At 57.9% G+C, this 26,342-nt stretch overlaps 3 protein-coding genes across 5 annotated transcripts in view; 1 reads left to right on the top strand and 2 right to left on the bottom strand.

The window, feature by feature from the left end:
- The window catches only part of CUX2 (cut like homeobox 2), a 57,994-nt gene extending 57,137 nt beyond the window's left edge, over window positions 1-857 (bottom strand). For both annotated transcript variants that reach the window (XM_040577127.1, XM_040577126.1), the window contains exon 1: window positions 434-857. Coding sequence is in view for 1 of the 2 variants with exons in the window: in XM_040577126.1 (XP_040433060.1) it covers window positions 434-553 (120 nt within the window). In the remaining variant the exon portion in view is untranslated. The remainder of the gene's footprint in view (window positions 1-433) is intronic.
- A 5,784-nt stretch (window positions 858-6,641) lies between these two features.
- MYL2 (myosin light chain 2) lies at window positions 6,642-12,049 on the top strand. Its single transcript, XM_040577359.1, has 7 exons — window positions 6,642-6,937; window positions 7,865-7,954; window positions 8,602-8,677; window positions 9,429-9,533; window positions 10,366-10,441; window positions 10,522-10,570; window positions 11,026-12,049. Exons 1-7 carry the CDS (start codon window positions 6,935-6,937, stop codon window positions 11,122-11,124), a joined length of 498 nt encoding a protein of 165 aa, XP_040433293.1. The 5' UTR covers window positions 6,642-6,934; the 3' UTR covers window positions 11,125-12,049.
- CCDC63 (coiled-coil domain containing 63) lies at window positions 11,711-18,548 on the bottom strand. Of its 2 annotated transcripts, none has more exons than XM_040577357.1 (12): window positions 17,935-18,548; window positions 17,356-17,470; window positions 16,971-17,137; window positions 16,650-16,839; window positions 15,474-15,593; window positions 14,843-15,024; window positions 14,319-14,500; window positions 13,638-13,858; window positions 13,107-13,181; window positions 12,574-12,766; window positions 12,058-12,255; window positions 11,711-11,865 (listed from the first exon to the last, which is right to left on the bottom strand). In XM_040577357.1, exons 2-12 carry the CDS (start codon window positions 17,368-17,370, stop codon window positions 11,750-11,752), a joined length of 1,659 nt encoding a protein of 552 aa, XP_040433291.1. In that variant the 5' UTR covers window positions 17,371-17,470; window positions 17,935-18,548; the 3' UTR covers window positions 11,711-11,749. The 2 variants fall into 2 exon arrangements, with proteins under 2 accessions (XP_040433291.1, XP_040433292.1); XM_040577358.1 differs by having other exon boundaries at window positions 16,971-17,134.
- Between the last annotated feature and the right edge of the window lie 7,794 nt (window positions 18,549-26,342).

Here is a 26,342-nt window from a genome sequence, read left to right as displayed (position 1 = left end):
TCCCCGAAGTTCAGCCGCCGCCCGCCCAACTTGCCGCCCGCCCCGGGGCCGCCGCCGTCCCGCCGGGGCGGGGCGCGGGGCCGTCCCCGTCCCCCCCCCCCCCCCCCCCACCTCCCCCGGTGCCGGCTGTCACCTTGGCGGCGGGGCGGGGGCCGGGCGGCTCCATGCCGCCCGCTGCTGCTGCTGCTGCTCCGTGCTCCCGGCGGCACCGAACAAAGAGCGGAGACGGAGACGGCGGCGGAGACGGCGGGGATCAATTCCTGATACCTATCGATGGGGAAGGGCGGGCGGAGGGAGGGGACGGCAGAGCAGCGGGGGAGGGCTGGGGGAGGCCGCCCCCCCCCCCCCCCCCCCCTCCCCTCAACCCCCCCCTTCCCGCCGCCGCACGCCGGGGCTGAGGCGCTCGGGGGCCGCCGCCGCCGCCGCCACCAACCTGGAGCCGGCGGACATCAAACCGCGGCCGGCACCGGCACCGCGCTCCCACCTCGGCGGCCATCTTGGGGCACAGCGCCGGGGCCCCGAGCCCGCCTGCACCGGCTGCGGCCGCTGACATCGCCTCGGCCCGGCCCGGCCCCGCTCCTCACGGGGCAAGGGGGGGCGAGGCCCCGCTGCTGCCCCCCGGGGAAGCCGCAGGGCCCCGGAGGAAAGTTTGGCGGTGTCGGTCCCGAGCTGGCCCCTGGGGGGGGGGGGAGAAAATCCCCGCCCGCCCTCAAGGCGCCCCCCCCCCCCCCCCCCCCGGCTGCTGCCCGTGGGCGGCGTGAGGTTTTGGTGCTGGAGCGGGTGGAAAATTTGTGTATAAATCCTGCTCTGCTCCCACCAAACCCACGAGGAGCTTCACATGGCTCACACCGGTTTCATGTCTGTTTCCCGCACGCCCAAGGGGGAACCGGGCGCCGTGGGGTGAAGCGGGGCCGGGGGGTGCTGGGGGTCACGGCGCTGGTGGCTGAGCTTTGGGGAGCGGAGGGGATGCTCCATCGCTGGCCAGGCAAGCGGGGCCTTTCAATAAATTCCTGCTGAGGAGCTGGCAGCGAGAGCCCGAGCACCAACAACAGCTCAGGAGGTGCCATAGGGCCAGCCCGCAGCCCGTGCCCTGCCCTGCAGGCACAAGTCAGGCCCACTCCCTTTTTTCTCGCTCCCCTGTGTCCCCCTGAGCCAGGAGCGGTGTCCAAGAGGAGAAGACAGACGCCCAACGTGACCTTGGCACCATCCTGCAGCGTAAGCGGCGAGGAAATGGTCTCGTCCTTCTCCTCCTTCGTGCTCGGAGAAGCTCAGAGCCGCCTGCAATCCCACGATCGCAAAACGCCCGGGGCAGAAGAACGAGTGAAGAGAAAATCCAAGTTCAAAAAAATAAAAACGATTTGCAGGAGCCGAGGCAGTTGGCGTTAAGGAGAGCCTGGCGGTGCCCACGAGCACCGCCGGCCCCTCACCGGGGCTGCCTGGAAGGGGCTGCCACCAGCCCCTGGTGCCGGGCCACGAGGGGACCAGCGAGCCCCTGGCCAGGAGGGCAAACTCCGCGCTGAAACCATGACCCCGCTGACACCAACACCACAACGAATGGAGGCGCTCAGGGCCCAGCGCAGGGTGCCCCTCACGACCCCTTTTTGGGTGCACACAGGTCGAGGCCCAGTTTTCCTCTCCATCCCTCCCTCAGGGCTGTGCACCGGGGTTTGGTTGTTTGCAGGGTGGCTCCGTGGACCCTGGGGGGACCCCAAACTCTCTTGCTGGGGTGAGAGCTGGCTCCTGCTTTACCAATGCCTCGTGGCATCCTCTCCGTGAAGGTGGCCGGGGATGGCTCGGTCTGCTCACAGGCTTTGGTTATCCACTGCTGGACACCGGCAGAGATGGGTGCTGGGCGAGGAGACCCTCCCCTGTACCCACAGAGCTGATCTGTGCCCACCGCTCTCCTGCCAAGGGCACAGAGGAGCCCACTCATCAATCAGGAGTAAAAACCAGTGCGGCGTCTTCGGCGAGCAAACTCAATTGTGGGCTTCGGAGGAATGTTTCTGTTCGGCCAAATCATTCATAACTCGCTGGGAGCCGCGAGGAAGAGGAGAGGGGCTGTGCCCCGAGGCCAGCAGCGTGTCCCCAGCCACCTCGGGCACCCCGGGGACAGTGAGGGGACGCGGCCCTGCCACCCCCTGCCTCGCCTGGCCCCCCCGGCCCGGGCAGCGCCGCGGGGCGCAGGTTAATAAATCAGTTTGTCTCCAGAACGGCTCGCTTTGTGCGCCTGACAATAGCCCGATGTAAATGGCAGCCCCTCGCCTCCTCTTCTGAAAGGCTTTTAATTAAAATATGGCAGGAGATTTTCTGCATACTTAAAAATAAAAAAAAAAAAAAGAAAAAAAGAAAATGTTGGATTTCAGCACGCTCCCATTTCAGGCGTTAATTTATTCTCGCCTTCCTGTCATTTGTGATCCCCCCGATAAGTCTTTGTGCAGTGATCCAGCCCCATCAGGCGACGAGGGCAGCGTGTGTCACACGCCAGCCTCCCCCTGCGGTGGGTGCTTCGTCCCCAGGGTGGGCAGGGGGACGCGGGGACCCGCACCGAGCCAAACCAGGGCCACCAGTGCCACCAGGGTCACATCAACTGATTTAAGCTGTTGTTTGACGGCGTGGCGGCCCGCTGCTGGAGGTGATTCCCTCCGCTTCGTAGCCAGCTGCCCTCTCCCCGCAGCCTGCCCCTCTCCTTCCCACCCCCTTTCTTCCCTACACCCCTCCTCAGCCCCTCCCTGCCCCTCTTCTTACCCCCTCCTCCTCATCCTCTCCCTGCCCCTCTCCCTTCCTCCCCCCCGTCCCTGTCCCTCTCCCTGCCCCTCTCCCTGCCCTTCTCCTCCTCATCCTCTCCCTACCCTCTCCCTTCCTCCACCCGTCCCTGCCCCTCTCCCTTCCTCCTCACCCTCTCCCTGCCCCTCTCCTCCTCCCCCTGCCCCTCTCCCCTCCTCCCCCCATCCCCGCTCCTCTCCCTTCCTCCCCCATCCCTCTCCCATCCCCTCTCCTCCTCTTCCTCTCTCCCTGCCCCTCTCCCTTCCTCCCCCCGCCCCTGCCCCTCTCCCTGCCCCTCTCCTCCTCTCCCTCTCCCCGTCCCTCTCCCTCCCTCCCCCGTCCCTGCCCTCTCCCCGTCCCCTCCCCGCCCTCCCCCTGCAGCCCCCGGCCCCGGGCAGCGCCCGCCCCGCTCCCGTTACACCGGCGACACCTGGCGGCCACCGCGCCCCGCAGCGCGGGCAGGGACCGGGACACGGGTGGGGGACACGGACACAGGGGGGACACACGGGGGGACACAGGGGACAACGGGGGGGACACGGCTGCACAGCGCGGGGCTGAGAAGAGACCTAGAGAAGGGGTGAGGGTGTGACACCGCTGGGGACATGGGGGGGCACGGGGAAGGGGACATGGGGGGGACACCGGGGAGCACCCAGGGACACTGGGGGGGACACCGCGTGGCATGCACCGAGCTGTGCCCGGCCTCAGCCCCCGGTGCCACCGGGGAGAGTGTGCCCGGACCCCTCTGCCGCAGCGGGGCCGGCCGCCTTTCTGCCAAGGCTCCTTATTTCCAGGCGCATCCCCGCTACAATTAGCACATGCTCTTTAATTAATTTTCCTCTTTTATTGCTTCGCCCGAAATTATCTCGACCATGGCGCCATTCGGCGTGCGCGCGGCGTGTAGTGCTGCTATTTATGGCTTTCCCCTGCCGGTGCCACGGCTCGGGGGGCCGGGACGGCTGCCTCCTCCTGGGGCCTCATCCTGCGCTCGGAGCGGGGCGAGTCCCCAGGGAGGCCCAGCAGCGGCGTCCGCCCTTGGCCCCGTCACCTCTGGCTGCTTGGCCCTGCTCCAAAGGACACGGGGGGGTAGCCAAGGGCATGGGGACGCTCAGTGGCACAGCAGCTGGGCTCTGTCACCAGCCAGCACCAGGACACACAGGCCACCCTCCCTGTCCCCTTTGGTGGCCAGCACCAGGCAAGCGGTGGCCACCACCAACAGCCTCATGCTGAAGCACTGAGCTGCACAAAAATCCATCTTTCTACCTTTAATAAGCTTTCTCCCTTTAAAAATAATCATTACCAATAAACAAATATACCGGGCGGTGTATATAGGCATCAAATTAAGTAGCTACAAGCATTTGTTATATTTGATATAGCCTTGTTAACTGGAAAATCCTAGGTTTGGAATATGTATTGATTTCGGCAAGCATATATTATTTTACTGTAAGTACCAACAGCCATTGTAGTTAATATACAACAGTTTAATTTAAAATGCATTAGTTTAATAAAAATGCATAAAATAGAAGAGAATTGCATTAGCTTCAATGAAAAATTCAATTTCATAAATATTATCCAGTGTTAAAATGCATTGATTTCCCAGGAAAATGTATTGGTCAGAGGTAATTTACATTGGTTTGAATGGGAATGTACCGGTGTGTATACATATGTATTAGGTTAGTCAAATCTATCCGATTGCAGGAACAAAATAGTGGTTGGAGCAAAAGATATCCACAAGGGAACCGCGACGGCGGGGCACGGGCTGGCTTCGGGGTGCCCTCACCCTCTGGGCACCCCTAAATCGGCTCCCCCGGTGTCTGGGGTCCCCAGGACCGGGGGCTCCCCGTTATCGGCCGCGGGCAGGACTTGGCCGGGGCGCAGGCACGCGTCTCGCTCAGGCAGAGCTCGCGCCGTGCGAGGAGCAGGGGGTTAATCAAATCCTTTTGACTCCATTTTTTATCGAGCTCAAGAGGGGCTGTCCTATTAATTAGCAAGGCTTTTTCATGTAAAACACAGGCTCCTTTGCAGATAAGCAGGGACGATGCTTGATTTTGCCATGGCACAGATAGGTGCATTATTCCCCGACACCCATTCACAGGCTGCAACCACTTTCCCGTAGCTCTTTTGTTCACAACAGAGCGCTATATGTATAAATGTATATACACATATATTTAAAGGACTCCGTTTTTCCTGGTAAGTCCCCCAATACCCACAGCAGGGGAAGGAACAGAGGTGCCTGGAGCTGGCTCCTTCCCCAGGCAGGACCCTGCTCCCCGCTGGCGGGGCAGGATGTGGCCCGTGCAGCACAGGACGACGTCTGGCAGCGAGAAGTGAGCAGCGGAGCAGATGCACCGTCTTACAAATCACGGCAGAAGCGTGCCCAGCCATCTGCACCCCGTCCCCAGCCAGGGTTTCTGTGCTGTGCTCAGCCCCTGTGCCTGCAGTGTCCCTTCAAAGCCCCCCGCCACCCTCTGGACCCCCAGCAGCATGTCCCCCATCTGTCCCGATGGGGTCTGGCCTCTTTCAGGCTGGGCAGGCACAAAATGTGCTTCCCCCACACACCCCAAATATATTTTGGGGACTCTCCATGGCTCTGGGGCTGACCAGGGATGCCCCAGAAGGGTTGCAGAGACAGGGATGGGCAGCACCCAAGAGGCGCTGGAGGCTCCGCAGGCGACCGGTCCCGTTAAACCACTGCGCATCACTTCCCTGATGCTTATGGATTTTTCCTTAATGCCACAAATTAAGGTAATTGGGCTCGGCTGGCCGATGGATTCAGCTCAAGTTGGCAGGGGAGGGAGCGCCCATGCCGTGATTGATCCCGCTTGTCCCCGCCGTGCCTGCATGCCCTGGGCTGCTCCTCACCCAGCTCTGCCCCTCTCCGCTCTTTCCCTTGCCTTTTGGTTCACACAGACCCCAAAAACCCGCCCTGAAATCCATCTCAGCCTCAGCTGAAGCCTCATCCAGGCCAGACGATTGCTGCTGGAGCGGATCGGAGGGGCGAGTGCCAGGGATCAGCGGCGGCATTCACGCCCTCTGGGGAACACGGGCAGCGTCTGGGCAGAGCCCGCAGATCTGGGATCCGCTTTCACAGTCCCTTTTGTTCCCAGCCGTGCCCCAGCCCTCCCACCCGCCTCAGCATGCCTAAAAATACCGAAGGAAAAGGCAAGGCCCCGAGCCACCAGCGGCTGGGACGGGAAAAGTTAATGGGTTGTGGGGTCAGGGCTGAGCAAGTGTTTGGCTTCAGCGAGGGACAGGTGCCCTGGTGGGGGGGGGGGACACAGCCGGGAGCCCTGCGCTCCTCCTGCCTGGCTCTGTGGGAGCTCAGCATCCTCCGCCGGCCTCATCCTGACCCTTTGGGATGGGTGCTGCGTCTCAGCTGGCAGGGTGGCAGGGTCACAGGGTGACAAGGTGACAAGGTGGCAGGGTGGCAGGGATGGTCCCCTCCAGCCGGAGACACTGGGTGGCCGGGCAGCTGTTGTTGCTGTTTCTGGCTCTTTGGGCACCACAAATGATCGGGCCCCGCTGCTCCTTCTCTAGCTGCCGAGCAGGACCCGGTTTTGCCATGCAGATGCATTAACGAGGCACGAAAGCTCCATTTCTGGCAGAAATATCCACATCCCCTGGGCATGGGGGGGCTGTAGCCAAGGTGGTCCCTCCGTTGTGAGCAGCATGGGGACCTCAACAGCTTTCCACCCCAAAGAAAATGTCCATCAGAGGGAAGGCATGCTAGCAGGGCATGGGAGCACATGCGCTGAGCCTCGTTCCCTGGGCCAAATCCCCCCAAAGAGCCCAGCAGAGGGGAAAAGCAGAGCCCCTGCCCTCCCCGAGTGACAAACACAGGTGGGTCCGGTCCCCGTGTGAGCGCCAGCGGGTCAGCATCCCCGCGTGGGAGCTGCGGGGCCTCCCGGCACCCCGCTAACCTTGAGAGCCTCCGTGTCTCGCATGTCACGCCAGGCAGTGACAACAACAAGCTGTTATTCCAGATTAGAGAGGGAGGCAGAGAGAAAGTCAGAGACAAGAGGGTTGGGGGTGGCTGGTTTACCTATTACAGCCAAAAGTGGGCAGGGGGCTATTTTTAGCCTGGAGTGAGCCGTATTTATTGTTTCGGCCCAGGGGAGAGGAGGGACTGCCTCTGAGGTTCCTCCTGCGGCACCACCAGCGCCCGAGCGAAGCCATGGTGAGCTCCGAGCTGCGGCGGGCAGGGGCAGAAGCTGTGGTGTTGGCTCTGCACCGGGATGGCTCCAAGGGGCAGGGAGCGGTGGAGGCGGCGGGGATCCAAGGATCCCTCCTGCCCCGCCGAGGGGATGAGCAGGGGGGCATCCTGCAGGGATCAGCGGGGAGAGGAGAGGGCAGAGAGGTGCTTCCCACATCAGCTGCAGGCAGCAGAGCTTTCTAGCTGGGACTTTGGGGGTGCAACCACCAGCTTTTCTCTTTCCCTTCCTCTGCGCAGCAAGGGGAAGGGCAGTTCTGCCCCCCGAATCCCTCCCGCTCCGTTCCCTCTTGGCAGAATCTCGTTTTGGAAGGGGGAAGCCGCAGGGGTGTGCGTGACCAAAGGGAGGGGATGCTCGGCAGGCCAGCAGGGTCGGGCAGGGAGCAACTCTGTCCTCATCTCCCTAAAGGACCAGCCAAGGCATTTCTGGTTGTCTCAAACCCCTGTGCGGGAGGAGGCGGATTTTTTAATAAGCAAATGTGTTAATAAGTGCTTTGTTCTTAGTGAGAGGCCCAGAGCGGTCAGGAGACACCTAAAAATTACCGCATGCTCCTGACCCTGCACCTGGGCAGATCCCGGCCGGTTCACCCACTGCTGCCTTTCCTGGGAAAGCGACTTCCCAGCTCCTCTTTGCTCTGACCTATTTGGCAAAATTCATCAGCAAAGCAAAGAGGGAGTTGTACTTGAAGCAGGACTCTTACAGCTCCGCAGCATCTCAGAGAACTGCAGGTGCCCCCCAGCTCCTGAGCAGCACGGGGGGAAACCACCGAGCACCCAGGGACTAAAGCCCGGAGCTACCAGGAAGGACTTGTGACTAAGCACAGGGTAGATTCAGGCTTTTATTCCACACCATAAAAAGGCAGAGAGTTCGTGAGACATACTTGAACCCTGCAGGCACCCAAGAAAGCCAAGAAGAGGATCGAAGGTGCTAATTCCAACGTCTTCTCCATGTTCGAGCAGGCCCAGATCCAGGAATTCAAAGAGGTAGGTGGATTTGGTGGAAATGACCGAGGGGCCTCGATGCGATGTGACCTTCAGCTCCTTCCTGCGTGCTTCCAGCTCGGTGACAGCTGGTTTGCAATGAGAGGCAGCGTGCCTGTTTTTAGGTTGTTTTTCTAAAAGTGAGAAAACAACTCAGCGACACCGTTAAATGTGGGATTGTCTCAGAGCTTCCTGGGAGCCCGTGCCCCGCAGAGAAGCCGGAGGCATCCAGGGGGTCTGGGGGACATCGTTCCAGCTAGCTCCCACCAGAGCTCTTCGAGACCTACCCCTGCCCAGCTGGCACTCGGGTACGTGCAGCACCCCAGGACGGGGATAACCGGTCCCAAGCTGGTGGCTCAGGCTCTCCTCCCTGCTTGGTCTCATCCTGGAGTGAGAGGGTTGTGGCCAAGGTGTAGGGTGTGTGTGGCATCAGGGTCGGACTGCTGTGGGGAGACATCACCCCAGGGTGCAGGGGACAGGATTGTTCCCTCGCTGGGTGATGACCCCCCGAGCCCCATCCTGTGCAGGGCTCAAGGCGTCCTGCTCCTACCCAGCTCGATGGGAGGAGGAGGAGGAGGGCACTAGCGCCTTTGACAAGGCTGACGGCTCTCCCTCTGCCTGTGCTCCCTGCCCTCCTCGTCTACTCCCAGGCGTTCACCATCATGGACCAAAACCGGGACGGCTTCATTGACAAGGCGGATCTGAGAGATACGTTTGCTGCGCTCGGTGAGCCCCCTTTAGGAACATCCCCTCCCCAGCACCTCTGACAGCATTAGACCCGCTAAATGAGAAACCAGCCGGGAGCCCCCATTTAGGCTCCAGTGGTTAACTGGATCTTGTGTCTGCTTTGCTGAAAACCTGACCCCAAACCACTTCTGTCAGACAGCGTGGTCATACGTGTGGTGAATGAGAGCGGCTCACGGAGCAGCTGGTGTTTAATCCCATAGGTACTAGAGAGAACCCGCTCCTGGATTATCCCGAGCCAAATGCTCCCTTTGTTCCCCACTGCTAAGAAGCACCTGGATGTTGCCATCCGGCAGCATCCCTGGGTTTATGGGCATGAGGGGGATTTGCAGGACCTGTGGGGAGCTGTGAAGTCGCAAGCTTGGCTCTCTCACCACTGAGGCCAGCGATGGGTCTGGGGAATCCCAAAGATCACCTGAACTCAGGTAAAAGGATGTAGGCTTTCAGTCCCCTTCATTCCTGACAAACGTAGCTGTCTGGGTACAGCTCCCACTGGCCTGATCATGACACCAGTGACAGGGTCACCAGGGCCAGGAGAACTGGTGGCTTTGGCCAAAAACATCTGATGAGGACTCAGACTGATCCGTGGGGCAGTGGGGCAGGGGAATGCCCCGCTTTTTCCCCCAGGAAAAGGCTCCTGTGGGTGTCCTTCAGCCCCCGATGCGCAGAGCGGAGCAGAGGTCTGCACGCTCGCAGCCGGACGTGCCGCTCACCCAGCACCGCTCTCCCCTAGGGCGCCTGAATGTGAAAAACGAGGAGATTGACGAGATGATAAAGGAGGCGCCCGGCCCCATCAACTTCACCGTGTTCCTCACCATGTTTGGGGAGAAACTCAAGGGTGAGAGCGTGCCCAGGGAGCTGGGGGGGTGGGCTCACACCGCCACCAACGTCCTGTCCCACCTGGGGAGGCCACCCAGCTCCTGGGGCCTCCATCACCCTGTGGGGTCACAGAGGCTCCTCGGAGGTCTTAGGTGGGAGCAGCCAAAGAAAGGCAGGTGGGGCTGATCTCAATATTGGTGCAGAGCCCGGGAATGGGACAGAGGGGATCAGAGCAAAGGCACTTCTGGCCTTGCCCCAACTCTCCCCCCACCTGCAGGAGGGCAGGAGCAGGTCTCCGTGCCTTAATTTCCCCAGGCGTTTACAACAAGCAAGCAGCTGTGATGTTCTTGTCCCCATGGAAAGAGGGGACAGATCCTGCAGTGCCTCTGAGCCTGCTAGCACCAAAGGTGGCACCAACGGCCACGCGGGGAAGGACACTGGGTACAGCATGACTGTGACCTGCCCTCCCTGCCCGGCTGCAGCCCCTATCACTTACGGCAGCTGAGGCATGCAGCCTTCCCCCAGATCTCCTGGAGGCTCTGCGGCCCCAAGGGCCTCCTCCTGGAGCTCTATAAATACACCCAAAAGATTAGATATGCGCTGGATGCCGGGGCGGAGGCGACACAGCCTGCTTGGTGGGCACACCATGACCACGCGTCTGTCTGCTCCTCCCCGTGTCAGGGGATCCTGGCCAACACAAGAGGGCTGGGGGGGGAGGATGTCAGCTTTCCAGCAGAGCCCCCCATTTCCCAAATCCCACAGTGTTTCCACAGGGGGGCTATGGGAAGCAGGAGGCTCCACCTGGCTGCTTCTTCCACTGCTTCCAATGGTCACGGCCGTGTCACCCTCAGGTGCTGACCCGGAGGAGACGATCCTGAACGCATTCAAGGTGTTTGATCCGGAGGGCAAAGGGCTGAAATCCGCCTAGTGAGTGCAGGGGTGCTCGGGGGGGGCGGATGGCTCGCACCAAGACCTGCCCCGTGCTCACTGCACTCTCTTGTTTGCAGCATCAAAGAAATGCTGATGACGCAGGGTGAGAGGTTTTCCCAGGAAGAGGTATGTGCCCCTACCACCCCTCCGCCAGCCCCATGCACCAAAAAGTCCCTGCTTGTGCCCAGGGGTTGAAGTGAGGTGGGTTGGTACTGGGTCCTCTTCCCTCTCCCTGCTGGGTCCCACTGCCCAGTTCAGGATCTGCTCACGCATCCGTTTCCCATGTGAGAGGTACACAGCTGAAGGGCAGGGCAGGCAAAGTCGAGTTTCCATGAAATCCCACTAAAGCAAGCAATGACGTCCTGCCAGAACCCCACTGGCCACCTCTCACCCCACAGCAGGGCACGAGAGAGCTGGGGTTTCTTTGCCCCTCTCATTTCCTTGGTCAGCACAGCTGTGGGATGGGGACCGGCGCTGAAGCCACACCACAGCTTGTGCAAACCATCAGCCCCAGCTTTCCTCCTGGCCCCAGCCACAAACCCCTCCTGTGCTGCCTCTCCACCCTGTCTCTTTCCTGGCAGGTTGACCAGATGTTCGCTGCCTTCCCTCCAGATGTCTCTGGCAACCTCGATTACAAAAACCTCGTCCATGTCATTACACATGGTGAGGAGAAGGACTAGACCGTGCACATGGCCAGCGCTGGGGTTGGCTCTGCGGGATCACCTCTCTCCAGCTCACACCGGGGGTCCCTTTGCCCCTCTCCCTCGTCCTCTCCATGGCGAAGATTTGCTTATTGTGGAGAAAACAGCACTGAACAGCATCCACAATAAGTGTATTTTGGTGAGAGGAAATCACTGGTGTGAGCAGTGCTTGGGTTTGCCTGGATGCATGGTGTGATGGTGCGTGGAGAGAGCTGTAATGATGCTGTGCCCTCCCAGGACAGCAGGGAACACCCAGCAAGTGGGATCATCCAGAACATCATCACCCAGAACCCCCCCATGACAAAACCACGTCGGGTTGTGCAGTGAGGAGAACCAGACCCAGCCTCTGCTCCCCCTCAGCACACACTGCCCGCCCTGCCCCGGTGGTGCCGGAGCCGTGGGCTGCAGGCGAGCAGCTGCTCCCTCCCCCAGCTGTGGGTGAAACCGTGCTGAAATATCACCCGCGGAGATTTGGGAGCCTGCGGAAGGCGTTGGGTTCCTTCCAGAGGGGACGGCAGCCGGAGCTGTGGCAGGACAGACACCGCATGGGCACAGGCGCAGAGTTTGGGGACAAGACTTTCTTTATTCCAGCAGCACCAGGCTCTCACGCCTGGATGTCGTTTCGTCCCTTCTTGCCCGTGCTGCCGGCACTGCCCCGCTCCCTCTCACAGCTCTGGAGAACCAGCTCGCGCAGCCGCGCGTGGTCCAGCGGCGCCTCGACTGCCCGAGAAAATGGCCGCCCCCCTCACACACCGCCCCACGGCACTTATATACCTGTCGGGGCGGGGCAGGCCGGCCGCAATTGGTCGGGCAGCACAGGTGTCAGCCGGGATTGGCTGGGCCGCCAGGAGGCCGTTGCGGATTGGCTGGCGGCACGGCCGTAGCCCCTCCTTCCCCGCCCCGCACACTCACAGGCGTCGGTGGCGTCGGCGGCGCCCTCCAGGTCGGGGGGCTGCGGGCAGAAGCGGGGCAGGTCCGTGCCCCGCAGGAGCTCGGTGCCGCCCAGCAGCGGGTTGGTGAAGGTCTGGGATGTCAGCGAGCCGTCAGCCTCCAGATAGAGCAGGATGGATTCCTTCAGCAGGAGCTCGTTGGTCTTCTTCTCCACGAGAGCTGGGCGGGAGGGAGCACAGGGCAATGCAGGAGAGTGCCAAGAAATGGGGCTCCCCTGACAGGATTTCCCTCAGCTGGTGTTGGACAAGGGTCCCAAGGCTGGATCCCCTACCCAGAGCCAAGACAAGGGCTTGGGGACGTTTATGCAGCCAGGCTGGCTCCTGAATTGGCAGGGAATTTGACATCCCAAATTCACACTCAGCAGGGGACACGCACACATGATGGGTCAGGGGGGAAAAAACAGCTGAAAATTTAAAAAAATCAAGGAAAAGTGGACATACAAGGCACACACTGCATGGCGAGGCAGCCCAAACCCACCAAAAAACTGCATCAGGTTCAGGTCCGTGATCTGCCCATTATCGCCAAGCTGCTCCTTGATCTTCATGGCATCACAGTCGATTTCTTTGAACAGGACCTCCATGGCAGATTTGAGCCGGCCCAGGACTTTACTGCTCTCTTTGCATCTCTCTTCGTACTCGTTGGCTTTCTCAGTCGTTTGACTTAGCTTTTCCTATCAGCATAGGCTCTGCTAGGTGTCACAACAGCCCCCTCCTCTCTCCCACCACCCCAGTGCTGGCTAGTTCCAGTATGGACACTGGAGACATCCCAGGAGTGGCTGTGGGATGCTCCCATCACTGTAGGGGAAAGGCCCCATGAAGGGGATCCCAAGCTCCCTATGTCACAGATGAGGCCCCAGGCTTTGAAAGACCAGGGCTGGCAGGAGCCTTTTTCTTCCCATGCCTCTCCAGATGTTTGCCAGAGCAGCATTGACAGGACCAGCCTCCCTAGGACACGTGCGTGGACAGACAGGCGCCTGCTGTCCTTGCAGGGGGAAAACCCAGCCATCCTACCTCCAGCTCCTTCAGGACATGAAGGCTGCTGCTCTCTTCATTGTCCTGGTCGGTTGTGAAGAGCATGATTTCGTTCTGCATAAACACAAGCACATGGAGAGGGTAGAGTTAGTGGCTGACGGCCCAACAGACATGCACAACAGAGGCTGGAGACCATCCCTGTGCCCTGGGAGCAGGAACATCCCACCTGAGCCCCCTGGGGACCACCCCACAACAGGCAGCATTTCTTCTTGTTCCAGCCAGCCCTGCACACAGCTGAGGCGGCCCTTGGCCCTCCTGGAGCTCTTTTCTTTTGCAATATTTTTGCTGGGTGCACGGTGGCAGCATTGAGACAGTTTTAGCTCCGAGCAAGCAGCTTTCTGCCTGCAGGAGTTGTATTTTTGGCTACCCTTTGCTTTCTCCTAAGCACACCCGTGTGAGCCAGGCCCTGGTGTGATTGATGCTGGTTGCGTAGAGGATGAAAAACCCACCCCAGCCCCAAGTATTTTCCGAAGCAGGCATGAAGGGCCTCGGAGCAGGACTGGAACAGACCTGCAGGTCCTTGATCCTCTGCTGCAGCTTCTCCATCTCATTGTTCAGCTCAGTGGCGTAACTGAAGTAGGCAAAGTTCTTCCCTTCCTTTTCAATGAACCCATTCACCAGCTGGTCGATGTCCCCGTTCTCCGCCAGCTCCAGCAGCCGCTTGTAAGCCACCTCCCGGCTCTCGAAGCTCTCCCCTTGCCTCCGCTTTGCCTTCTGGGCTGCCTTCGAGGCTGAGGGGAGACAGAGAATCTGAGCCGTGCATGTCCCTACCAGTATAGTTTTTGTCTGTGGGTGTGGAGTTTAACAGGGACCTTGGGACAAAGTGGGAGCAGTGCTGGAGGGGCAACGAGCTCCTCTAATTTCTAATTTCCCCAGGAAATTAAGCAGGGAGCTCACAGTCTGTGTAGGAATGGGGCAAACTCATCAGGAACATTCCCTAGGAGGAAAAAAAAAGACCTAAAGCTGTGGAAACCAAGACACACAGTGCTCATATATCACTCTTCACCCTTTTCACCTCGTTTGGGGTTGGGAGCATTCCCCTGAGCTTCCCTGCCCTGAGGATGGTGAAGGAGGAGGGGAGACGCCATGCCTTTGGGCTGCAGTGCTACGAGTTGCTGAAAGCAGCCCCCTTCCACCCTGCAGACTCCTGGTTTGCGGTTTCAGTTACAGGGGGCTTCTCTCATGTGCTACCTTCTTTCTTTTTGGCCTCTTCCTCCAATTCAGAGCGATCCGTGAATTTGGCAAGCACAAAGGTTTTCAGCTTGTTCTCCTGGTCACGGATGCGCTCCCGCTCCTGCATCTCGATGTTGTACTGGACGGTGTCTTTGCTGTGCCTTTCGTTCATGGCTGAAATCCTCGCCAGAGCCTCCACCCTGCACGTGGAGAGCTCTAAGTTACACCGTACACAGGTGGAAAGCAGTACGGGTAGAAGGATTTGTATTCCTGACCCAACTTATTGCAGCCGGGTCACTCAGACCGCAGCTGGTTGACCTCTGCTCCTGGTTCCCAAGCAGGGGCAGTGCCCCCCATCCCAAAAAACATCCGGGGTAGGTGGAATGAACAACACCCTGGCAGTACCGATCTCCCTTCACAGAGACCCCTAGACCTTAGACAGCTCCCAGTCCTAGACAAGAGGGGCTGTAACCCATCTCTCTTCCCACTGACACCAGTCAGAGAAATTGCCCTGGCCTCAGAGGGCTCGCGAGGCCACGCACCGCTGCTCGTATGCCTGCGTGGACTGCTCCACGGCGGCGTCCATCCTGCTCTTCTGCTGGTCCAGATGCTTACGGAGCTTCGCGTAGAAGTTGTCCAGGATGGCTTTCTGGATTCGAAGGTTTTCGATCTCTTCTCGGAGCTTGTTATTGGCGGTCAGGATGGTATCAAAACGGACGGTGACCTGGGGAGAGGGAAGCAAAAGGTTTGCGGCTGGTGCAGGGCTGGGTCTGTGCTGAAAGACCTTGACTGGGGCTAGGACAGACACGGCGCAAGAGATCTGAAGCAGGCCCTGCACTGTTCTCCTCCCAAGAATGATCTCAGCAGAGAACTGGAGCTGGCATTGTCCAGGGCAAAGTGGCTCCAGGCAGCTTGGTTTTGTCACTAAACAGGTGCAGACCTTTGGGCTTCTTGGCTTGGAACACGTGCTACATTTGGGTCACGGAGCTTGAAGGAGCCTTTGAGACATTCTGGGATTATTCAGGCCACGGGAAAAAGCCACGTCCTTCGTACAGTTTGTGTGAACCAAATGCATCCGTACCGTTACCCTTCGTCCTGATCAAGAAGCATTTTGCACGCAGGCCCTAGCATGGCCCCACGTCGCGTCCAAAGCTTTGCAAAATGTTTGCTTACATTGTTTAGACGCATCTCCAGGGTCTGAATCTGGTTTTGCAGCCATTTGCTACTGTTTGCTTGCTTCACCTTCGTTGCTATCAGGTTTTGCCTCACAATCTTTTTTTGCAGCTCCAGGATCTGCACACACACAGAAAAAACAAATACATAATCTCCACCCCTGCATTCTGGATTCTTGTCAGGACACTCAGCCAAAGAAAATACCCTCTGTTGACCTGAGCTACAGCAACCACTTTATTAATGAGCTCACAGTTATGGAAGCATCTACAATCCCAAAGGATCCCATTCTGCACATGCAGAATGACTGGGACCACTTTATTCTCATGTCACCAAGGAAATGAAGCTGCCTCCAGAGGGAAATTCAGCGGGTGTTGAGCAAGGCACAGCAACACTCTTTGTAGGGTGGAAGAGGCAATGAGGACAGATTTTTGGTAGTGGTTCCCGTGCTGGCCACACAGCGATCTGCGCAGTCCTCCCTGGGAACGAGCGGAGGAAAATGTTTGCCAGAACTGGAGAGCTGCCAGCGGAAATAAATCCACAAGGCGAACGAAGCAGCTGGAGAACAATGAAGCCGGGGGCAGGTGGGAGAGCTGTGACTCAGCCACAAAATCCTGAAGTCCCGAACTGAAAGCTAACCCCGTTATGGAAAGCTCTGCAGCATCTCCAGCAACTGCAAATCCCCTGAGTGCGTTCCCTGACTTCTGTCCTGGGGAACTAGCTCGGGGCAGAGGGCTGCAGGAGCCTGTCACTTCTGTAGCACCGCATTTTCCCTGGCCCCCCACCCAGTGTTGACCAAACCAAAGCAGTCTGTCCTTCGGAGAAGCCGTAGGGCTTCTCAGATTTTGCTCAACCAACCCTTCCATTTTTTTGTCTCTTTTTCAGGGACAGAAAAAGTGAAGGGGAAAGCACAGGGATGTTGTGTGACCATCGAAAGGGAGCTGCAGACACTGGAGGGACAACAAGGACTGGAGCTGGACCTCAGTCTCCCAGCCAGTGCTGCTGACTCAAATGGGAGCCTGGCTGTATCCACTCATCCCTGTCCTGTTTCCTTTGCGCAGAGGCAGCTTTATATTCCAGGGCCTGAATTAAATGCTTTTTACATACTGGAGTAAATTCATTCCATGGCTCTGCTCTGCTGTATCGTGCTCGGCCAGGGACCTGTTCAGACGCTCTTACCTGGCTGTCCTGCTCAGCTAGCAGGGCTTTTCTGTCTCTGATCAGGCAGTCGTACTGATCCTTGGTCTGCAAGAGGCACTTGAGCTCCATACGATTTCTGTCATCCTGCATCATGTTTCTCAGGGAGTTGATCTGGCTCAGTATTAACGACATCCCTCTGTGTTCTTCCTTCAGCGACTCTATTTCTTTCCTACAGAAGAAGAACGAGAAACGGCATGAAGCACATCCCTCCTGCAGTGCTGGGGCAGGTCCTCACCCCTCTCATCCCAGCACCGGAGATCTCAGCATGAACCCCACGGAGCCCGGTGGGGTTGTGCTCACTCCTGGGCGTGTATCTGCTGCCTCATGTTGGCACCGAAACATTTCCTCTTCTCTGCTGAGATCTGAAACTGCTTCTGCAGTCTGCTGAACTCTGCCTCGAGGCGACATTCCTTCTCCCTCACAGTGAAGTCTGAGAGCGTGCGCCTCAATCCAGACCCCCTCAGCTGCTACAGAAGGGGAAAAATATAAGTAATAAAAAAAAAGAAAGCTTGGTCACTGCAGCTCGTCTGGACGCAGGTTAATGCCACCACACCTCCAGTGGTGTGGCACACCCCCGCTGCTTCCTCCTAATGTATTCGTTGCCACCCAAAGCCCCGAGCCAGGCAGACTGCGTGAGTATTTCTGATCCTCTTCAGAGCAAGGTCCACTGTGCTTCAGTTTTTACCTTTGAGCGCTTCATTTTTCCCGTCTAACTCCACCGTTCGCTCTGCAGAGACCTCGACACGGGACGAGGGAGCCTTCCTGGGGACCAGCCTGGTTTCAAAGGGGAGAAATGAAATCTGGGGACAGGGATGGGGACGGGACGGTCACACTGATGCCACGGGCCGGCTCAGGGTCGTGGCGGCGCTGCCCTGCCCAGCCCCAAGCACCCGCTCGCATGTTTGGCACGCAAGGAAACCACCACAGATGGCTGCGCGATGGATAAAGGAGAGTTTTGTAGTGATGTCATCCCCAAAACACGCTCCTCTCGCCCAGTGGATAAGCAGGGGGAGAACAGATGGTTCGAGCTGTTCTACCCCGAGCCGTACCTGGGTTTCCATAGAAATCCCACTGAGGCTGGGCCCCCCCGCCCCGTGCCGGTGGGCAGAGCCCCCGGGAGTCCGTGGGGCCATCAGCTCATGCACAGCTGCAGCCACGGAGGGCACAAGGGCTGATCCTGCAAACCCTCGCCCCCCAGCTGTGGCAGACACCCATGGGTGCTCCCCTGTCCCGTCCCCCCCCCCCCCCCCCCCCCGATGCTCACCCTGCTGCAGGGCTCTGCGGTTCCTCTCCTGAGCCAAGGAAGCAGTTGGGGTTTTCCTGGGGAAAATCCCTCCCTCCCAGTGGGAAGCACGGGAAGGATGAGACCCAGCACGGAGCGGGGAGGGCCAGCAGCCGGTGCTGAGCCTCCTGGAACCGGTGCTGGCCTGGTTGCCGCGGCGGCATCGCCGTACCGGAGCGCGGCTGGGGACCGCACGGGGACTCCAGCAAGGTGGATGGTTTGGAAACCATCCCTGAAAGCAGCCCTGAAGCGTGTGCTCTGATGTCTTCCTGATCGTGTGTCCACAGCAGGCAGAAACCTTCATTTACCTGTTCTGTTTCCCTCTGAAGTATTTAATTTTATCCCGTAACCTGGGAATTTGAAGCCTTTCGCTCTGACCAGAGGGCAGCACCTGGAGCCTGGCCATCCCCAGCAGCTCCCTGGGCTTTCTTCCTGATTTTTTTTTTCCAGTTTTGCTTGGAGAGGCAGCTGCCACCCTCTCACCAAGGTAGAGGTACCCCCTGTCAAAAGAGCCCAACAGCTGGCACTGCCAACACACCTGGGGAAGGACCCTGGGGACAGAGACTTGGGGGCAGCCAACGCGGGGGACAAATTCAGTATTCGTGCTGTTTCTTTTCGTGCTGTTTCTGCATTATGGACACCTCCGCGGGGCAGTAACGACAGCATCTCGGGGATCAGATCCTCACTCATGTGGTTTCAGTTCTCCCTTCTCTCCAGCCGGTTTCCCTTCACCCTCAGCAGAGTCAAACCTCTGGTTCAGCACAAAGGCAGAGCTGCAGGGCTGGGCATTATGTTCCCCGAAACAACACTGCTGAGTGCCTCAAAAGCTGTCCTAGAGAGCCTGGTTTTCCTTGGCATGGGCTTGTCCAGCCCCAAAATACAGCCCCAAAATACAGCCCCAAAATATCATCCATCCTTGTGGTCCTTCTCGATGGACCAATTCTCAATTGTTTAAGCCACGAGCAAGTCAGTAAATTAAACTGTTGAGGAGCAATCTGATTTGGTAGAGTCTGTATCTGTCACACTCATTGCAGAAGCATTTGTTTTACTAAAGGGAACTGTTTTCACCCAAACAGTGCTCGCTGTCAGACTCCTCTGAACCAGCGTGACTTCATTGTCTGGCCGGACCTTCAGGCTGTGGCTGAGAAGAATGGTAATTAGAGCAGGACGAGATCAGCTGTAGCACCTGAACGCAACGAACCTCTATCTTCTGGAAGAAACCAAAGAAAAGTAACTTTTGGTGCAATTTTCCTTTTAACCCACCTTCCCTGACTTAATAGATACATTTAGCGTTAACTGACACGGAGAAATTATTCCTTCAGCTGCAGATTTGGTGTCTAATTAAGCCTGCTGGAACTGTTTTAAGGGCCGTATTCTCACCTGTGCAGCCAGCGTAAATCCTTCCTGATTTCGGTGATATTTACACAGATTTCCCCATTTCACAGGGTCCGGTGAAATGGGGGCTCCGGGGGCTGCCAGGCTGGGCCGGTTCTCGTCTGAGCTCACCTGCCTGCGGGTGGCCCTACAACGCCAGGGAAAATCTCTGGGGTGAGCTGCAGAATCAGGCCCGTATTTTCATGCAAATGTAATATATTCGTGTTACTTAATCCCTATTTATAACAAATCCAGAACTTAATTCTACTTAACCCGTCTTCGGTGTTTGACACATGAAATCTGTGAGTCAGAGGGCTATATATGGAACTGTCAAAACTTTCTTCCCCCCCCCCCCCCCCCCTTCTAAAAGCCTGTATTAAATCATAAACTCCCAGCAGCAGCACTGGGAGCACCAGGAAGATGCTGGCATTACTAAGGCAGCACGGAATGGGGAGCTAGCTTCTCGGCCAGAAGCCCCATAACGAAATCAGGCAGAACAAGCCCCGAATTCAGACGCACAAGGTCCATTAGTGCCGAAAGGTCATGTAGGTAGCAGGACGGGAGGGAGACGTCCCTGTGCGGGCACACGGCCCCACGTTTGAAGAGGAATTGGTGTGAAGCGAGGGGAGAGGAGGCTGCCAGCCGCACAGCTGTCAACCCTCTCCGCTCGGAGGAAACGGTCACCAAGCGTTTCCTGCAGATGGGCTTCTTCCGAATTGCTGACACCAGGCGAAACGCGGCTTCCAGCAGCGAGCTGACTCCCTCGTGACATTCCTCGGTGCTCTTATAGGGCGATTTTAGGAGCGAGTTCCCCGGGACTTGACTTTGGAAAAGCAAAGCTCTCTCCCACCACTGGCTCAGCCCCTCCACGAAGCCTAATATCAGGGATTTGCTTCGGCAGCCGTGCTGAATTACAGACATCTCTGACTGCAGAGGTGGCCGAGCCGAATTGCTGCTCAGGGGCTGCTGCTGCAGGTGGGCAAACACAGAATAAAAACAGCTGTGGACACGCTGTCTGAGCCACCTCTGTCTGAAAGCAGTGAAAGCCCTCTGAAAATCTCACTGCCCTTGGGTCAAACCGGCATCACAGCAAGCGCTCACACGCTGCGGGAAATTTTAACTGCAGCAGTGGGAGAGAAGAGGTATCGGAGAGGCCAAGGACAGAGCGGTTTGCAGAAGCTGCTGTCGCTTGGGATCCTGCCTGCCCAGGCCCCAGGCTCTCTCTGCAGGGATTTTTTTTGGCTGTGATGTAGCAAAGCTGTACCAAGTAAGGTTCTCAGCAGGGCTGCTGAACCCTTAACCGCTTTGGAGGGACACGGCCGTTTGGCAGCATAAAACCTGAGCAGGAGGCAAGTCCTGCTCCGGGTTTGGGATGCTCACTGCAAGAGCTCTGAAATGCCGGCGGGACGCTTGGCTAGGTCAAACACTCAGCCTAATAAATTCCCTCCGTGACCTCGCAGGTCTCCCCAGAGAAGTCCATCGGCAGATCTGGAAATCCTCGATGCCAGATCCGGCTGGAGAGCACCAGGAAGACGGGCAGGAGGTGTCTGAGGACAGCAGGACATCGCTGTGGGGTCGGAAAGGGAAGCCCCTTCCCTGCCCATCCCCGTGGCTTTGTGTCAGCTCGGGGCTGAGCCGGGCAGCCTGGCAGCAGGCAGCGGGTACAGCTGGTTTTAGAAGAGCTATTTCCAATAAATCACTGCTGATCACCATCCCGTGCAGTGCTCTGGATCAGGACTAACACGGTATTAGTTGAGCATGCTCAGGAAGTGGCTTAAGGCAAGTGAGGACTGGCCTATATAAGATCACTCAGGGAAACTATTTTGAATTAACATTTAAAGGCAATTAATTAAACTGCTGTATGGGTGTTCTGCACCATCTGCATTCGGTTTCTCTTACTTTATTTTTTTTCAAAATCAAATGAAGGCTGCTTGATTGCTGGGTAGGGCATGGGCACGGGAGGAAAGGATCCTGGGGGACCCCCAAACCCCAGAAAAAGCAGGACGCCAGGGTGAACCTGCCTTGAGGAACCATAGCCCTGCTCGTGCCCAGCGTGCTTTTCTGGGACAGTCCCAGACCTTTTTGTCTCCAAGACCTCGGCTTTACGGGAGAGGTTTGAGCACCCCAGGGTGTTCCCTTCCGACAGCAACCGCAGCACCGGGAAAGAAACCGGGTGCACCGACTGCTCTCCTTCTGGCTCGGTGATGCTAAAGCCCATGTAAATAGGTGGCAGTACGAGGCATTAGTGTGGCCAAAAGCCGGCAAATGACAGCCACGGATTACGAGGGCTGCCCCTGCCTGAGCGTGGCGTGGCGGCCGTGTGGCAGGAGCAGAAAACCAGGGCAAGAGCAGCAGCAGGTCGGTGGCAGGGCAAGGCAGGGCTCCCTCGGCACAAGCCTCGCTGGAAAGAAACCATCCCGGCAGAGCTGCCTGCAGCCTTTTGCTTTGATTTAGGACGTGTCCCCTAGTAATTACCCTGCCTCGGCCCTTCCATTTTTCTGAGGCGATATTTCAGAGCAGCACGCGCTGAGAATAGCCGCTTCCCCAGCCTACCGCCGGCACCTCAGCCCTTCCCCGAAGGAGGAACAGATTGTTCTGAACAGTCTGGTCCATTTGCCATTTATACGAGCTGGCTGGGCTTGCTGTTTATTGCCGCTCACTCAGCAGCTGATCTTTTGCAAGACGGGAGCCATCGGCTGCCTCCCCTCCTGCCAGCCCTTGCTCCATGCCCCTTGTCGCAAGTCCAAGGCTTTTTGAGGGACATGGGCTGGTTTTGGTAACAGGCGGTTGTTACTTAAGAGTTGGTCCAAATTAAAGCTTTATTAAGCAAATCCCAAGGGTTCAGGCTGAATGTTTCTCCTAGTGCAAGTCTGGAGTGTCTCCTGAGGAAACGCAGAGGTGATGCTAATGGAAGCCGGGTTACGAGGAGTCCTGCTGGGTGTTTTGCTTTGCGTCTTAGTGCACATCGATGGGGCTGGTTCAGAAGGAACCTGCACAGCTTGGAACCAGGCTGGAAGACAGAGATGGTTTTTCATCCTGCTGCTGTCAGGTTGGAAGACAGAGCTGGTTTCTCATCCTGCTGCTGACAGTGACCTGCCCCACCTGGGCTGGGGGTGCGGGACCGTCCTGCCCCACCAGCCCCGTGTGCTCCCTGCTTTCACAGCAGCCCTTCGCCAGGAGGGACCCGCAGGGACAGCAGGGTGGCACGGCCAGGGAGGGCTGTGCTGGACAGGGCACAGGGACACGGGGATGCAGGGACACAGGGACACAAGGACACAAGGACACAGCCACCCCATGCCTGCTCGGGTGGGAGGAGAGGAGCAGGAGGCAGCAGAGCTGCACCAGTTGCTTGGCAACTCCCCTGCAGATCTCCATCCTGCCAAAAAACCTTTTTTCCATCATCGATGCCCCATCCTTCAGCCGTCCTTCCAGCTGCACCCGGCTTCCTCGAGCCTCCAAAGTTACTGGTCAAACCTGGCCTGAAAATCCACCTCGCTCTGCTGGGACTGCCCAGCACCTGCAGCCTTTGAGGGAAGGCTCCATCGCCAGGCTTCTCCTTCTTCACATCTGTGCTTCCACTTTCTGAAAAGCCCCAGTGCTCCATCAGTGGCCACACAGCTCCATCAGTGGCCATACAGCCCCATCAGTGGCCATCCAGCCCCATCAGTGGCCATCCAGCCCCATCAGTGGCCGTACAGCCCCATCAGTGGCCATACATCCCCATCAGTGGCCATCCAGCTCCACCAGTGGCCATATAGCTCCATCAGGGGCTGAGCACAAGGGAGAAACAGTACCAGGACAAGTGCAACCCCGCTCAGAAATACGGGCGTGCGGCTTTTCACTGCCACCCTCCCGACACAAGAGGTGCTGACACCAGCTCAGGACCTGCCCGCCCTGATGCTGGATTCGGGGCTGCTGCAGGGGGTGCTGCACTAATTCTGCTGTGGAACTGGGGGACCAGGATTTATTCCTGCTTCTGCTCAGCTTGCCTGTGCGCAGAGAGGAGGAAGAAAGAAGACGGGCCCAGGTGGCCCCTGGCATTTCACACAGACCAGCCCCGGGAGGCAGCACCCACCTCGCACAGCAGGACCACCGGGGTCGGCGCCGGGCCAGGCAGGCAGGATGAGGCTCACATCTCCCCGCACTGCCTTTCCCCCAGGAGATGCTCCCAGTTTTATCACCCGTCAGCGTCAGGAGCCGGTGGCGGTGGCAGCAGGTCCTGCAGGAGCCCAGCGTCACCGTCACCGTCAGGGCAGGATGAGGCATCCAAAAATCTCATCAGCCCCCCCGTGCCTCGGCATTAGCTGACTCGTGTGGGAGCTGATCATTCTGCTCGCAGCTAATGAAGGGGTGAGGTTCCTTGATGAAAACAAAGCGGTCTCAGCCTGACAAAGCTTTGTTCTGGATTTTTTTTTTTTTTCCGCTAGGAACAGTGGCTGGAATTTTCCTCTTGGCAGCACTGACACAAGCCCTTCTCCTCCGGGGCGGGAGGGGAATGTGGCCCGCTGATATCACACGCCAAGTTTAGCTGGGGATAATGATATGCTGTTTGGGTTTCTATAGATTCGCAGGTCATTTCGCAAACATGAATTAATCTTGACAACGCAGCTGCAAGGAAACGGAGATTTTATTGTTCCTGGTTTAAAGAGGGGGAAACTGAGACACGGGGCGTAAACGCATTTCACAGGGGTGCAGAGAAAGCAGGCGATGAAGGCAGGGAGCAAACCAGGGTCCCGAAAGCTTTTCCGCTTCTCGCAGCGCCGCAGAGCATCCTTCCCACACAAAGCCGCTTGCTTGCATCATTTTACACCAGCCCGAAATGTAACTCGGTTTTATATTTAGCTACCGGCTTCTGCAAAGGGACATTATATAACAGCCCTCGAGTGTGGCATTTTATAATTTACCAGCTCAACTTGCGCTGCTTCTAGAAACCCGCCTGTGCTCCCTGGTTCTGCACAGAGCCCTCTCCTGCCTCCCCCGGAGCTGAAAAAATATTCCAGCGGGCGCTCACCTGTGTAGCTGTAAGGCCGCACAGGACGTCGGTCCCCCGGCCCCACGAGGCTCGTCATCTCTCCAGCAATTAGCGCTGTCGCCAGCTCCATTTTCATCATCAAACTCTTGCTCTTGCATAGGAAGGAAAGGAGGTAGCTAGATGCATCCGTGCTGGTGGAAAATCCTTTTCGGGTTGCAAAACCGTCTAATGGGCTCTGAAATCTCCTGGGGGAGGTTGAGAGCATCCCTGCAGGCTCCGCAAGGCATCCTGCACACAGCTATGGAAAAAATCAGTGTCCCCAAAGCTGGGCATGTTGGGGTGACCTCCCGGGAAGGAGAGCACCTCCGATGAGCCTTAGGAAACAGCAGGAAGGGGCTGGTGTGTGACTCAGAGAGGGACGAGGAATTGTCCAGAAAGTTCAAATCCTGAGCTGGAAACACCATTTTACTAAAAATACACGTCCAGCCCGTTATGGTGCACAGGGCTGCCTCCAGCCCGGGAGGTTACGTTTCAGTCACATCACCGAGTATCCTCGTCAAACAGGTGAAACAGGAGAGCATTAATTAATCACACGCCCAATGGTCCGTGCTCGAGAGGACCCGGCTGCAGTGAGCGAAGGATTTAAGGCATCGCTCCGTGCTCCCGCAGCCTGAAAGGTCCCAGAGCAGGACCACGAAAAGCAGGGAGATGTGTGAGGGACCAGACCCACGGGACAAAATCCACATTAACCAAAGGGCTATAAAAAGAAAAGGAAGAAGAGAAGCGAGCTTTTTGGCCCAGCACATGTGGCACACGAGGACCGGCCGCGTTCCCCTCATCCTGGCCGCTCGCACCCCTGCTATTTCCAATCCTTCCCGGTGCTGCGTGCTGCAGGCAGCTCAGCAGAGGGGTTTCACCGAGTGACTCACGGTGCTTCGCCTTTGGACTGCATTTCCTCCCCGCTTCCTCGTGCACATGCTACGTCTGGGCTGAGGGCTGCGGCCGGAGGGGATGGGGCAGCTCGCTCAGCTGCCTGTGCCTGGGAGGAGGCTGCGGCGCACACCCTCGGAAGTAAACAAGCGCATAATAAAGATAAATGCACCCCGATAAGAAATTTAAGTGCATTTATTTCTGGGAGGCGAGCTCCAGGTGAGCACCTCTTCCCCCATGGACCAGACCCCCAGGGCAAGAACATCCAGGGGAGCGCAGGAATGGGGTCGTGGATTCAAGGCTGTCCCTCCGCCTCCTGCTGAGTTCAGTTCCCTGCTTCACGGCGCAAAAAGCAGCAGGGGCAGGGCTGTGCATCCTGGTGGTGTGGGGACAGGAGTGAAGATCTTCCACCGAGCAAGCTGAAATCCTCCTCCGCTGGCTGCCCAGTTTGGCACAAAGCAAATAAATACATCCAGGACAAGGAGGGTGAGCAGCCAGAGGCTTCTTCCTTCACGCACCCCACTGGGGACAGCACCAGCGGGGACACGGAGCAGGGACACGGAGCAGGGCCACCAGGCAGCGTGGCTCACGAGGGAGGATGACGCCCAGCTCGGGAGACTGTCACCCAAGCAACCCGAATTTAAAAGGTCACAGAAAGAAGGAGCACAGAGGGAATGGTGGCTGCCTGCCTTGCTTGAGCCCGAGACACGTGGGGAGAGCGCCGCGGGTCGCCGGGCCGGCACGTGCTGCGACTTTCCTTCCTCGGCCGGGGAAGGGCAGCGACCTTGCCGCCAGCTGCGCCTCCTGCGTGCCAAACTGCGGCCACAAAAGGGAGAAAAGTCTGGCTGAGAAACGCGGCTTACCTTTTTAGAGAAGACTAGAATCTGCTACGTTTCAGCTGAAACCCTTCCGAAGGGCCAGGTGGGACTTTTTCTATAGATATCTAAATAAAACCGTTTATTTAAAGAAAGAAAAAAAAAAAAAAAAAAAAAAAGAAAAAAAGCTCTGGCATGAATCCCACACTGAGAAAGACATCTCACTGAAGTCGCACCACAAAAGGCGGTCGGTCCCACCAGCAGCTGCCCTTCGACTGCCTCCAGAAGGCACGGATCCG

This window comes from Cygnus olor, chromosome 17, assembly GCF_009769625.2.
Source record: "Cygnus olor isolate bCygOlo1 chromosome 17, bCygOlo1.pri.v2, whole genome shotgun sequence".
Taxonomy (NCBI): Eukaryota; Metazoa; Chordata; class Aves; order Anseriformes; family Anatidae; genus Cygnus; species Cygnus olor.
Note: the sequence above shows the minus strand (reverse complement) of the source record. Positions and strands in the feature narration are given on the sequence as shown.